The sequence below is a fragment of the Arachis stenosperma genome, chromosome 1 (assembly GCF_014773155.1).
Source record: "Arachis stenosperma cultivar V10309 chromosome 1, arast.V10309.gnm1.PFL2, whole genome shotgun sequence".
Taxonomy (NCBI): Eukaryota; Viridiplantae; Streptophyta; class Magnoliopsida; order Fabales; family Fabaceae; genus Arachis; species Arachis stenosperma.
Window position 1 is genome coordinate 131,235,032 of NC_080377.1, and position 12,915 is coordinate 131,247,946.

The window sequence follows — 12,915 nt, forward strand, 5'->3', positions numbered from 1 at the left end:
ATTTATTAAAAAAATAAGCTAATAAATTATAACTTAAATGACATAATTTTTTCATACTCATTTAGACAATGAGTTCAAGTTTTTTTGGCTTTGAAAAAACATTTTATTAAAATTAAATTAAAAAAATGCAATCGGTGAATTTTGAAGAGTCAATGCTCCGTACAAGTAGCAGTGTACATTATTCATTATTGTACAACCCTGCTCTGATTTATTTATTCGAGGAAACTATTAATTTTTTATTAAATATTTTTTTGTGATAACTTGTGCAAAAAAATTTCAATCTCAAAAATTAAATTTTTTGGAATCAAAATGATATTTTAATCCTGTTTATTATTTATTTATTTTGAATTCAAGTTTTCTGCCTTATTATTAATTTTTAAATTTTACAATGAAATTTAGTTAGACGTCGTAATGTAGTATATAAGAATGATTTTTTTAAAAAAATAAGGTGTGGAAATTAAATATTTTTAACTATATAAAAGTATTAAAAAAATATTAATCTGATCATAATATATATTCGTTACCACGTTAATATTTTAGTTGTTAAATTATTTTAATTTGAGTCAAATAAATTTATTAAGAGATCCAAATCTTTTCTTTTTTTTAAATATTTACAAGAAACAAATATAAGAAAGCATAAATAATGAAATTATTAAACTAGTTACGTAATTATCACATCTAAATTTATAAGTGATGTTATTTAAGGATCATTTTACTTTTTTTAAATAATGAATTTAAAAAAAAAATCAATTTTTCTTAGAACTTTCTAAATTTAATTAGTTTCAATTTATAATTGTGAAAGTGAAAGGCTCAAAAGCTTGCTAAGTGCCTACTAATCATAAATTCGCAGGCACAAACGTTACGCAACGTTTATATTAATAAAAAAATAAATAAAGAATGCATGCATCCCATGCTATGTTTGTTGTATCTTCCACGGCTCATTGTGAAAATTACTAACCATATTTTTTTAATTAAAACTTTATACTATAGAGATTATTGTTATTATATTAAATTTTTATTTTATTTTTATTTGTTATCTTATTTTTTTAAAAACAAAATTTATTATGCTCATTTTTTCTAAATAAGTTATGTTTATATTTTTTTTAACAGAATTATTTAAAAATTTTGATTGTTTTAACTTATTTCAAAATTTAAAATTAGTTTAATAATAATATAAATAGATAATATTATTCTCTCATAAAATACAACAATAAGAACACACAATAAAAATGATTTATATATTTTTTTCTTATTCTTTCATAGTTTTATTAATTATTATTATTATAGTAAAATGCACTGATATATATTTGTGGAGAAACCACCCAAAAGAGAAAGATAGAGATATATGATCGACAATATAGTAATATACACGAGATTAGGGTTCAGAGCAATTTTTGTTAAATAAATTAAATAGGGAACACATTATGGTTGACAAATTGCTAATCTACCATCCCACGATTCGGATTCAGTACCATGTATAATTTTTAATTTTTTATTAATTATATACTCTTATCCATAAGAAACAAGAATTTGGAGCTAAGCCAAAACAGATAATATTAAAAAAAGGACACATCAATAATCAAGATTAAACATATATATGTGTATTGAGTAATATAATATATTTTTTCCAAACATAAGCCAAAGCATATAATATTAAAAAAATGACATATCAATAATCAAGATTAAACATATGTGTATCAAATAATATAATATATTCTATTAAAAAAATTTATTATTGATTAATGAATTGTTATATATCTAAATAAAATTCAAATCTAACACTTGTTTAAACAAACAAATAAATTAATTATTCAACCAATCAAAATTAAAATTAGTTATTCTAACTATCTTTCTAATTGTTAAACAAATTCAAAAATTTTGGATTGATATTTAATATTTTAATCCTGTGTATTATTTGGTCCCAGTTTGAGATAGTACAAACAGAAATGGCACTAACAAACAATTGTTTGAGTCATTATTATTAGTTGTATAGGAGTGTATATAATACACCATCAAATTAAATATCGGTGCCTCTTTGTTTCTAGAGTATACATTTAAATATGTTACTAAGAAAATTTGCTATTTTTATTCCCCAAACAAATTTATTAGCTTGAGGATTCTAAAATTTTATAAAAATATAATATATAGATTTTTTTTGTCATATTCTTGAAAATCTATTTGTCTAAATAAAAATAACAAATTTAATTAAAATAGAGATTTATATATTTATTTTTATAAAATTTAAAATTTTCAATGTAATAAAAAAAATTTTCAAGCGAAAACGGACAACACAAAATCCCTTAAAAATCTGTTTGGGTATAAACTCTTGTTTCTATAGTTGAATTGGTGCTCTATTATGACAACAAAAATAATATGTAGGAAGAAATTATACCGGGGACATGCATATGATATGATTTGTCAGCAATAATGAAAATATTAGACCTATAATTTTTCTAAATTAATTACTTAAATTTCAATTATATAGAAGTAAGTTCATCTAATCTATTTATAATATATTAAAAAAATATAAAATAGTTCTACAATTACTTTTAAATATTTAATTTCACTTTATGTTATCACATAAAAAAATATTTAAGTGACATAATTTTTTATCTTTGCATTATATATTATATAATTTTTATTATATTGATCTCTTCATAATAATTTATATTTGTATAATGTTATTATATGGTTCTTTTTTATATTATTTATTTTTAATAGTTATAATTAAATTATAAAAGTTATTTTATTCTCTCATATTAAGTCTATTATTTTTTATTTTTATTATTCTTTATTATAAAATTAGTATTTACTTTTTATTTTTTATATTCTCTTATCCTTTATTTTTATATAGGTTATACTATTATTTTTTATATTAATGTTAATTTTTTTAAGAGATATAAATTTAATTAAAAACTAATTCTTTTTCTCATTTCATACTCATTACTTTTTTTATATTTATTATATAAAAAAATATTTACTTTACACATTTTTTTATCTCCTCTCACATAATTTCATACTTCTTTCTCTTTTTTTCTCTCCACTCTTGTTAATTTTTTTTTTAATTTACTAAATGTATGTACTATGTGATTGTGTGATTGTATTCATTATTTTTTCATTTTGTATTCGTTTATATAATTGTATTCATAAGTTATATAGTGTCTTTATTATTTAATATTACTTCTTTTTTTCTTTCAACAATTTATATTTTTTATTATCAGTTAGTTGTAATAATATTGTTGAAAATATAAAATAAAATTAGAAAATTAAATATCATTTTAATTATCAAAATATTAATAATATTCATACTAATATTTCATCTAATAGTTTTATCATTCTACTATAATATTTAAATATAACCTAAAAAAATAAAAATAACTATTTAATAATAATATAAAATCAAGAAAATAAATTTTAATTGAATATTTTTATTACTTATACTTTAATTTATGTATAATTTTATTAGTTTTATAATTATTAATTTTGAATTAATTTTCATTATTTTAAATTATCATTTATCATCAACTGCTATAAAATTTAAATTAATTTTGATATGGCACTAAATAAAATTTTAAAATTTTTAATCAATTATTATTTATATTAAAACTGTATATTTTTTATTTTGTACTTTTGTCAAATAATAATATTGAATCTTATATAAGTTGTCAAATAAATATATTGTACAATATTTTTTACAAATTAGCATTTAAGTTTAATATTAACTTAAATATTATATAACATATTACTAAACAATATAACATTTTAAATATATATTATATAATATACTTAATTTAGCTCTTCACGCATCCGTAAATCTTAATCTAGTTGAAATTTATTATGTGTACCAATTTATAATGCAATACACTTTTTTATTCAATTATTTTTCTCCAAAGCAAAATAATATATTTTTTTATTCAAAACATATAAAATAATTATGTGCTATTTTATATGTATAATAATGATAATTATTGTATCACAAATATTATAAATTTATAACTAATTTATCTCTGGAACCCATTATCTCTGGTTATAATAATTGATATTAAATCCACCAAATTTTGTCAACCCAAAAAGAAAAAAAAAGTCGCATAGCTTAAATTCTTATAATATACATATACTTTTCACAATTCAGTCTTATTTTTAAATTAACAACCTTATTTCTTAATCCTTTCCCATATTATGGAAATTAAAATTAACTGTTTTAGTAAATTAGTGTATAAACATTATTGATTTAGCACCAAAGAACAAGAACAGAAAATATGCTGGGGTCCAAATCCAATGAAGGATCAAACCATCGTTCGTTACAAACTTGCAAGTCACAATCAAAACCCCACCAATTTGCACAAAATCATATCCAGCATTTGACAAGTGACTAACGATTCAAGTTTGGATTAAAAGCCCTTAAGTAGTAAAATATCATTTGATATTATCCATCAAATGCTAAACAAAATGACAAATAACCCATGATATCTTTGTGCAAAAAGACAAATACGCCCCTCCAAAAGATTTTCCTTACTGGATACTTTGTTATTATTCCTTTTCATTAATATCTTGTTTAGCCTTTTCTATTTTCAACAATTTCTTAGCTTATAAAAATAATCATATATGATCTTATGGATATTTGGGATACATGATTTTTATCACCTAGATTTCTTATGGTGAGACAAATTCAGAGGGAAAAGGTAACAACTAACATAAGTTGCACAGCCTACGTAGAACTTATATTCCTACCATAAGGAATAAAAATATAATAACGGTAAGGACCACAACTTAAGAAAAAAAAAATCAGAAAAATACTCTGAGGATATGATCAATAGTTGTTAACTTGTTATAAAATATATTTTTTTCTTATTTATACACCCAATATATATTATACATTACTTTATCCTTGAATGTTGTTTAATTAACACACTCTTAGGAGTGAAAATTTAAATTATAAGGATTGTAAATCAAGTTATATCATCATCATTCATCACTCATTTTTTTTTAAATAATAGAAAAAAGGTCTGATATGCTTAACTAGAATTTGGTATGATTTGAGTCTTGAGAGGTTCCATTTGCTGAGCTGAATCTTTCATAACATAAATAAGTAATGCGATTAAGATACATTAGTATTATTTGACAGAAAAATAATTTATCCTTCTAATATTGTTTTTCCTTAAATACCTTCCTAATTATTAAAATAAAAGAACTTCTTACTTTTTAAGATTTCATGATTATATTGTATTGTTACTTACTTCTGTAGTATTTAGCTGCATGTTTAGAATATTTTAAGGAATTATAAGACAAATGAGAAGAAGGGAAGCTAAGGGAATAGATCCAAGTTCCAAGTTCCAAGTTCCAACTAATTACAGTGATCACATTTAGTTCATGCAGCCCAAACTGCATATGAAAGTAAATGCAAACCAGAATCAAATTTCAAATCCAATGTATCAACACCATGCTCAACTCTTCCTACCCTTTGGAGTATTAATCAATCAAGAAGTTGGCTTTGAATAAATGTCAATCCCAAAACTGGACTGAATATTTACCCTGTTAACCTTTTGTCAACTATAGTCACCTTTCTTATTCTATGGACACAGTCAAGTAGTTGGCACCTAAGCATCATATACGGGTAACCGCATTATAATATTGTCGCGGCAGATTGGGCAGTTCTTGCATTTCGCCGCGCATGTGCTGCAGTTCATGGAAATCAAGCATAAGTCCAAGCTATGAATGCAATGCCAGAAAAAGAGTGTTTTCATGAACATCACATATTTGATTTTACCTGCAAAGACTGCGATGCCTGCATGGAAGTAGTACAATGCTAATCTCTCTCTGAAAACAAATTCTGCATAATATTTTCTCCTGAAAAACAATATATGAACAAAGACAAAGAGGTAGGATGCAAGTAAAGTTAATCATTGATCTAAACATAGCAGTGAAGAGCAACAACATTCAGAAATGTAAGTTATAATTAAAGCACACAAGAAACTTATGAAAAATACACAGCATAAGCACATTACAATTAAGGACTAAATTGTTGGAAGTTTACATTTTTAAGCCTTTCATACTCCCGCTCGCGGCATTTTGTAATTTCTGCCTGCTCACCAAGAGCTGTCTGCAGTCTCCAAACCTGACATTAAAAATTTTAAGCACAGTATAAAGATGAGATTTATTGGCTTATAGAGACTTTTGGTGCCTAATATAATTGACAGATGAACATAACTAACCAAAACCTGAGCAGATTATGTGCCAATAACATAAACACTATGCAGAATGTTTCATTCTTACACATTTGATATTCCCATCTTTATGCAAAAGACAGGAATATATTTCATCATAAATAACTTTTATATTAACACAACTGTCATCACCTCCTCAGCAAGATCCTTTTTAGGCATTTTCTTAATGATCTCAGGTACAGGTGGGTTGCCAGAGAACGTATTATAACTGCACATTGGGAAGCACAATGCAAAAAATCACTGTAAACAACTGTTAGGTAAATATAACTCAATAAATTGAAAATAGCTCAACTATTTTAAGCGATCATCAAACTAATTCAAGCAGGGTTAAAGAGAATTCTGATCCTGAAAGGTGTCTTTTCAATTTGCAACACAGTTATTGTACCATCTGGTACCTTAATGTTTCCATTCATCTCAATGTTTCCAAACAAGAATGACTCAGTTGATGACTTCTGGGGCCACAAATTAAAAAAGTTCATCTTTCCATTTTCAAAGTTGAAACTGGTAGTTATCTGAAAGTTTTAACTTTCACAGGGCAGCTGAAATTATAGACAAGTAAACCTCAACCATCATACACTTTTCAACTTGAAAATTGTGCTGGTAATGTTTCATTCCATTGTCATACTTTGTGATATTAGAGAGCAAATGTGAGAAAGCAATCTTTTCTTCAATCCATTTTGTATTTTAAATTGGTATTAACTTAGAATCTCACATCAAGCTTGTCTTATATCTACCAAAATTTAAACTAGGCAAAAACAAGTTGCCATGTTATATCAAACATATAGAATAAACCAACACATGGAAATACCAACTATGACCATGCATATAATCATAACAATGCCAAAAAAAATCCTATTGCAGCCTTTTGAGACACATACATTCGTATCTTTTAAATATCCAGGAATCAGGCTTGACATTAGAAAGAAAAAATTGCTCCAAGATACATTGCAGGTCACAACTGGGACATCAAAAAATATTTCCCAGTAGTAAAATTTGAGACTACAAAATAATAATAATAATACATACCCAGAAGATCCTTCACAGTCCAATTTTTCCTGTTCTTCCTGGCTCCTTTCAGCAATTGAAAACCAACCTAAAAATCTGATACCTTGAATCATCAGATGTAGTTGAAGTACATTAAATGCATATCTTAAAGCTAACATGTTATGTCACAACATGTACTACTGACGTGTTAAATTTAGTTATAAAATGGATAAAAGATCTTGGAATAAAGTTATGCCATGACAGCAACAGAATTTTATTAATGGTTTCCCCAATAATAACCACAATTATAGAAGAATCTTTACCTAGAACCATGGTGCAAGAGGCCCAAGTAACAATCATGAACTCTTGAAACACCTCTAGAATATATTCTTGGAGCAGCTCCACTATTTAATAGCAGTATAAGTTTCTCCACTAAGGCAGATGCTGCAAACATTACACCAGCACTTTGCAGCTGGAAAAGAAAAGAAAAGAAACTCGGTGCAGGTTTCTTTTCAGCACAAGCAGGTGCCCCCTGGAATGGAAAACAGATCAGATCCCCTAATACAATATCTCAAGGACTGTCCAAGCACATGATTCAGTAACATTACCTACCTCTAAATACCTACAAATTAGAATCTGGAATACTATAACTGGTACTTCCATGATTATGTCTTGCATGTTACACATTCTCTTCAGGCGTCGATTTCCCTCTGAAGAAACCACTAAACCACTGGTGACCAGATTGGACCACTTTGTACATACAAGAAAAGCAAAGCACTCGACGATGCTGCAGAATGATAGATCCATTAAAAAACTTATTTAACACATTTAAGCCAACATTCTAAAAAACACAGAGGGAGGAACAACACAGTAAACTTACGCAAGGTTAACAAATAAATCCCACCAGCTGAGAACGAGTAAATCACCTATATCAGTGAAGATAAACAAAGAGACCATTAGAAAAAGAATAACTTATGAAAATAAAGATCTTATTCTAGTCTCCACTCATCACGACTTCCAAAAGGGCTAAATTACATGACATGGACTCCACAATCTTCCAGTACTGGTCCATATATCATATGTATAAAATCCAGTCCAAAAAGTAGTAGGTATAATGTCATGTATATTTCTGTGAATTAAAATACATTTACAGTGAATTATAATTTGTAGGAATTACTTTGCTAGATAGATAAAACATGAAGAACTAACCATGTTGAAAAACATTGTGCCATCCAAAGTATATGTCACAAAATGGGGGGAAAGCAAATTCTATTTCATTTTTTAACAGCCAAACTGGCTCAACTGCAGTCATATTATCGGCCTTTAATTATATGATACCACAGTATTCATGAAGACAAGTCTAAAAAACGGATTTTTGTATGCATTTATTCAAAAGCATTTCCCCACTATTAACAAAATCAGAAGCCTTAGTTTGCCAGGGAAAATATTGAGGAAGGACATCAACAAAGCAGTGCCATAACAATATTCCACAATCAGATCAAAATATTTGGCATCATATCAATGATAAATGTAAAAGAATTTGGAAACAGTAAATGAAAAAGCTCATCCATTTAACTTCAAGAGAGAGAATTACCACTCAGTTTTAAGAGTGTGAAAATTGTAGTAGTAATGAAGAAGACCCTAGAGATTGCAACCGAAAAGTGCTGCAAACAGCAAACAAGTATTTTCAGTATAATTACATCGATAACCTCAAGTTTATTATCTTTCATCAGTAAAGAGAGAAAACTGAACATCGTACTGGCAATTACATAACAAGCATCACTAAAAATTTAATTGACCCAAGCAGCAATTTGTAGTTGAGTTAAATGTCTTCTATGAGATATTAGTAAAACAACAAAGAAACCTTTTCCACATGTTGGAGCCAATTAAATGTATCAAAGAAAGCCACTGAGTTCTATCTTTCAACAAAATATTAATATAGTAAAATGTGAACTTGAGAAACAAAAGACGTTAAGGTTTTAACAAAATATAATCCTAGCAATGAAAACCTGCAGGCATACAGATATACATTCCACCCTGTCCTCTTTATGAAGTTTTACCATATAAGTATAATTATTGTCTACGATCATTGTCCCTTATACAAAATTCGGTCATTGTATTTTCATCGACAAAGGTGCTCAAGAAGTCTTCAATCCAAACATCAACATTTATTATTCTATTTCTATTTTCTGTTTTAATCAGTTATATATGTAAGGAAAACCAATAGAGACCATGAAAAACAAGTTGACATATAGAACACTGATTACAACAAAAAAACACTGCATTCAACACATATCGTTTCAATGAATTAACCGCAGATATGGATCCTTACAGGAGGAGTTTCCCATATTACCTCAGCACTCATGTTTTCTTCATCCCCTGGCATTAGAGCCCTACATAATCTGCACAGAAAACAAGCATCAGTTGGTATGGCTGATTAATATTGATAAATATGAGCCCACATCACGATTTTATTGAAACATCCAAACTAAGTACCTGAAATTTTCCATGAGAATAATGATTTCAAATATTAGTAATGGAAGGAACACAATCTTCATATTGACTACTTGAGCACCACGAACTGTAAAAGAGCAAATGCATTAGTATACTAAGAGAACTTGTAATATTGTCACAACAGGAATTCAAGTTTTTTATTACAAAACTTTCATTTCCAAGAAGGCAGAGTTTTTTAATGTAGGTGTACCACATATGCTCTCAAGATATATACAAAGGAGCAGTTCAAATGCAGTAAGTAATGGCATTGCAACGACAGCATGACCTGTTGCCCACTGTCACAAAATAGAAATTCAGTATTGTATTTGCACATCATAGTTGACAGGAGTAATTTATAAAGGGAAAAAAAAGCGAAGGAGAGCCAGTGACCATATTCTGGAGTTTTACTTATTGTGATTGCCAAAGGGTAATTCAAACTCGTGTTAGAAGCTCAATGGCCCAAAGCACACAAAAAGTACAAAACAGTCTCGAGTTATATTGAATATGAAAATGGCTTACATTTTGATTATGTCGGGCTGACAACCCTGGCAATGAAAACCTCCCTTGAGCCACAATGGCATGAAAGATCCAAAGAGGAAAGAATATTATCCTGTTGATCAAAGTAAAAAATTCATAACTACAATTGTCTACGAAGAATCCAATATATGCCACACCTTATCACACATCATTCTTACCATAAAATTTCTACATTGAAACAAATTTTCAGATAGAACCATCAATACCATCACTTTTTCAAGACACCTACTCTTTTCTATCTCTTGGGCTAAAATACATTGAGTTAAAAGGAAACCAGGGGAAAAGAAGAAGATAGTAATATGTTCTACAATCTACATCATCTCCAACAAAGAAGGGTGTTGAAGATTTTGGAGCTGGAGTACATGGCTTTAAAAAAGATTTAAGGAACAACATACAATGTCTTCATTTGAATCCCATACTAAATCAAATACAATTTCCATTTTGATGTTTAGGGTACAATCATTGTGAAGTGATATGAAGCAACTTGATAATTCCTATCTACCAAGGCTTTCTAATCAATTATGTTTTAAATCAAAAGAGAAGGCCTATTATGTCTGTCACTCTGTGGAAGCTTTACAATAAGACAACAATATGCAGGCGTCATTCCAACTTCAATAAAAGCAAAGGATATCACACTCATTGATTATTTCGGAGGTACCAATAAGTTTGCAAGTTTACAATAATAAATTGTACACATTTTCACTCCAGGCCATAAGTTTAGCAGACATTCATCTCATCTTTATCTAATTTCCACTTTCCCCCAGTCCATTTACTTAAACAAAAGAAGACTCTGATGCTTATATGAACAATTTTTTACAGAAGAAAACATAAAGTCATTGCTGAAAAAAAAAAAAGGTTTGCCACAAAGCCTACCTCAAATTATTATAAGGAAAAGTAAGGGAATCAAAGCGGATTCTACTGTGTCTTATCAGTAGCTCGCTATTGCGACTTTGACCCTTTCCAACAGAAGAAACCCTTTCCATCACAATAGCACAATGATAAAAGAGTTCCAGTTCTTTGGGATTATTTTGCATGCAACTCTAGCCATTGCATCATAAATCATTCGTTCATTGCATGTAAGGACGGCCAGAGCAAATAATTACTAAACTCAACTCCATTTCTCTCACTCATCATGCACAAAAAGGGAAAAAAAAATAAAAATAAAGATTACTACTTACTAATTAATCCACATTACCACCCAGAAGGATTAACGCATTGTAATTACCAGTAATGCTATAACACAGTACAGTGTTTAAAAACTTACCGTTTAAGTTGTAATTCAGAGATACACGTATTATTAGGGGTAATGTAGACCATCAATTGGAACTTTGGAAGATAGATTACTCTAGAATCATCGATTACTAGTAACGTGACGCAACCAAGCAAATTAATCAAACATTAGCGATTATTCAAATAGATTACTTGAATTAACTAAGTTAAAGAAGGGACTAACCACCACGATAAGGAGAGGCGGTGGTGAAGCTTTAGAAGAAGCAAAGCAGTGAAGCAGAGAAGGGAGGCGTGTGCAGCCACAGGCTCTAACAGCCTCCGCCACGTCATCTTAGAATACTGAAATGCGGAATGGCAAAAGGATCCAGGTGATAAGAAGAAGGTTTCAGTTTCAACAAGAGTCAAAGTCAAAGTCAACTGAGAGTCAATGAATCGAGAGGGAAAGGGGGGTTTCTTAGCTTTTACGCCATATGTGTTTTTGGGTGGAAGAGAGAAAACAAGAGGAAAGCTGCATAGTGTCACACTCGAGACTCGAAGAAGGTACTTTCTTACGTGGATACGGTAGTTGGCGACCTTCCTGCTCCCTACGACTAAATTTCCATTTTGGTCGTTGAGATTCACGCGATTACTCATTTTAGTCCTCGAGATTTAAAATTACCTATACTAGTCCTCCAGATTTAGATCCAGACACCAATGTAGTTCCTCAGCCCTTTCCTGTAATAACTCAGCAAACGGAGTGCCATGATGACACTCTCTCTGCCACGCTGGACTCTCTCTAAACGACATCGTTTTCCTCTTTAGCGCCCAAATAAGTAAAAAACGCTGTGGCTTGTATATGAAGGAGAAGAAACGAATTTGACCCATACAAAATATTCATCTTCTTCTCTACCTCTATCATTCTTCTTCATCTCTAATCAATGGTGCCAGTGAAAAGTTTCTGAATCATTCATCATCCAAGTTGAACTAACACACGGCTAGGTTAGAGCGGAATCGTGTTTCAAAGGAAGGAGGTTGCTCTCCTCTCGTTCTTAGCCAAGGTAAGCGTTAATGTTGGGATTTAGTGGTTTTAATTTTTTTTAATTTTTTTGGAATGTATGTATGATTGTACTCTATGGTACTAGTGTTCTTGTCAATGGAGAACCTTTATGCTTTATTGCAACTATTTTTTCTAGGGTTTCTTTGATTGCTTATACGTTGGGTTGGGTTGGGTTGTTGGGGTGCTCTGTTTTTTTTATGAATGGAACAGGAGATGATGTTGATAGGGTTAGGGCTATGTAATTTTAAACTGGTTTTTGAATTTTGGTTTTCATCTTTGAACAATTTTGAATTTTACACTGAAAATTCAAGTTAACGGGGGATTTATCAACATGCAATTTGAAGAAAAGAATTACAGTTAAAATGTTAGAAGAAAATCATTGTTCATTATTGTGATCAGTTACTACAACTG

General features: G+C 29.0%; 1 protein-coding gene across 2 annotated transcripts; it reads right to left on the minus strand.

Annotated features, from left to right (window-relative positions):
- Nucleotides 1-5,276: 5,276 nt before the first annotated feature.
- Nucleotides 5,277-11,943, minus strand: LOC130941988 (uncharacterized). Of its 2 annotated transcripts, none has more exons than XM_057870684.1 (14): nucleotides 11,692-11,943; nucleotides 10,221-10,311; nucleotides 9,913-9,997; nucleotides 9,705-9,789; nucleotides 9,541-9,610; nucleotides 8,803-8,872; nucleotides 8,089-8,134; nucleotides 7,821-7,995; nucleotides 7,532-7,740; nucleotides 7,251-7,325; nucleotides 6,357-6,432; nucleotides 6,035-6,115; nucleotides 5,768-5,847; nucleotides 5,277-5,676 (listed from the first exon to the last, which is right to left on the minus strand). In XM_057870684.1, the coding sequence occupies exons 1-14, from the start codon at nucleotides 11,796-11,798 to the stop codon at nucleotides 5,598-5,600; spliced, it is 1,329 nt and encodes a 442-aa protein (XP_057726667.1). In that variant the 5' UTR covers nucleotides 11,799-11,943; the 3' UTR covers nucleotides 5,277-5,597. The 2 variants fall into 2 exon arrangements, with proteins under 2 accessions (XP_057726667.1, XP_057726727.1); XM_057870744.1 differs by having other exon boundaries at nucleotides 5,280-5,676; nucleotides 9,562-9,610.
- Between the last annotated feature and the right edge of the window lie 972 nt (nucleotides 11,944-12,915).

Bases quoted from the DNA above. Each gene is read 5' to 3' on its own strand.
- LOC130941988 (XM_057870684.1), bottom strand. From the start codon at position 11,798: ATGACGTGGCGGAGGCTGTTAGAGCCTGTGGCTGCACACGCCTCCCTT. The intron at 9,790-9,912 runs GTACACCTACAT...GCTCTTTTACAG, and splicing joins ATATCTTGAGAGCATATGTG to TTCGTGGTGCTCAAGTAGTC. The intron at 5,677-5,767 runs GTAAAATCAAAT...CATGAACTGCAG, and splicing joins AGGCATCGCAGTCTTTGCAG to CACATGCGCGGCGAAATGCA.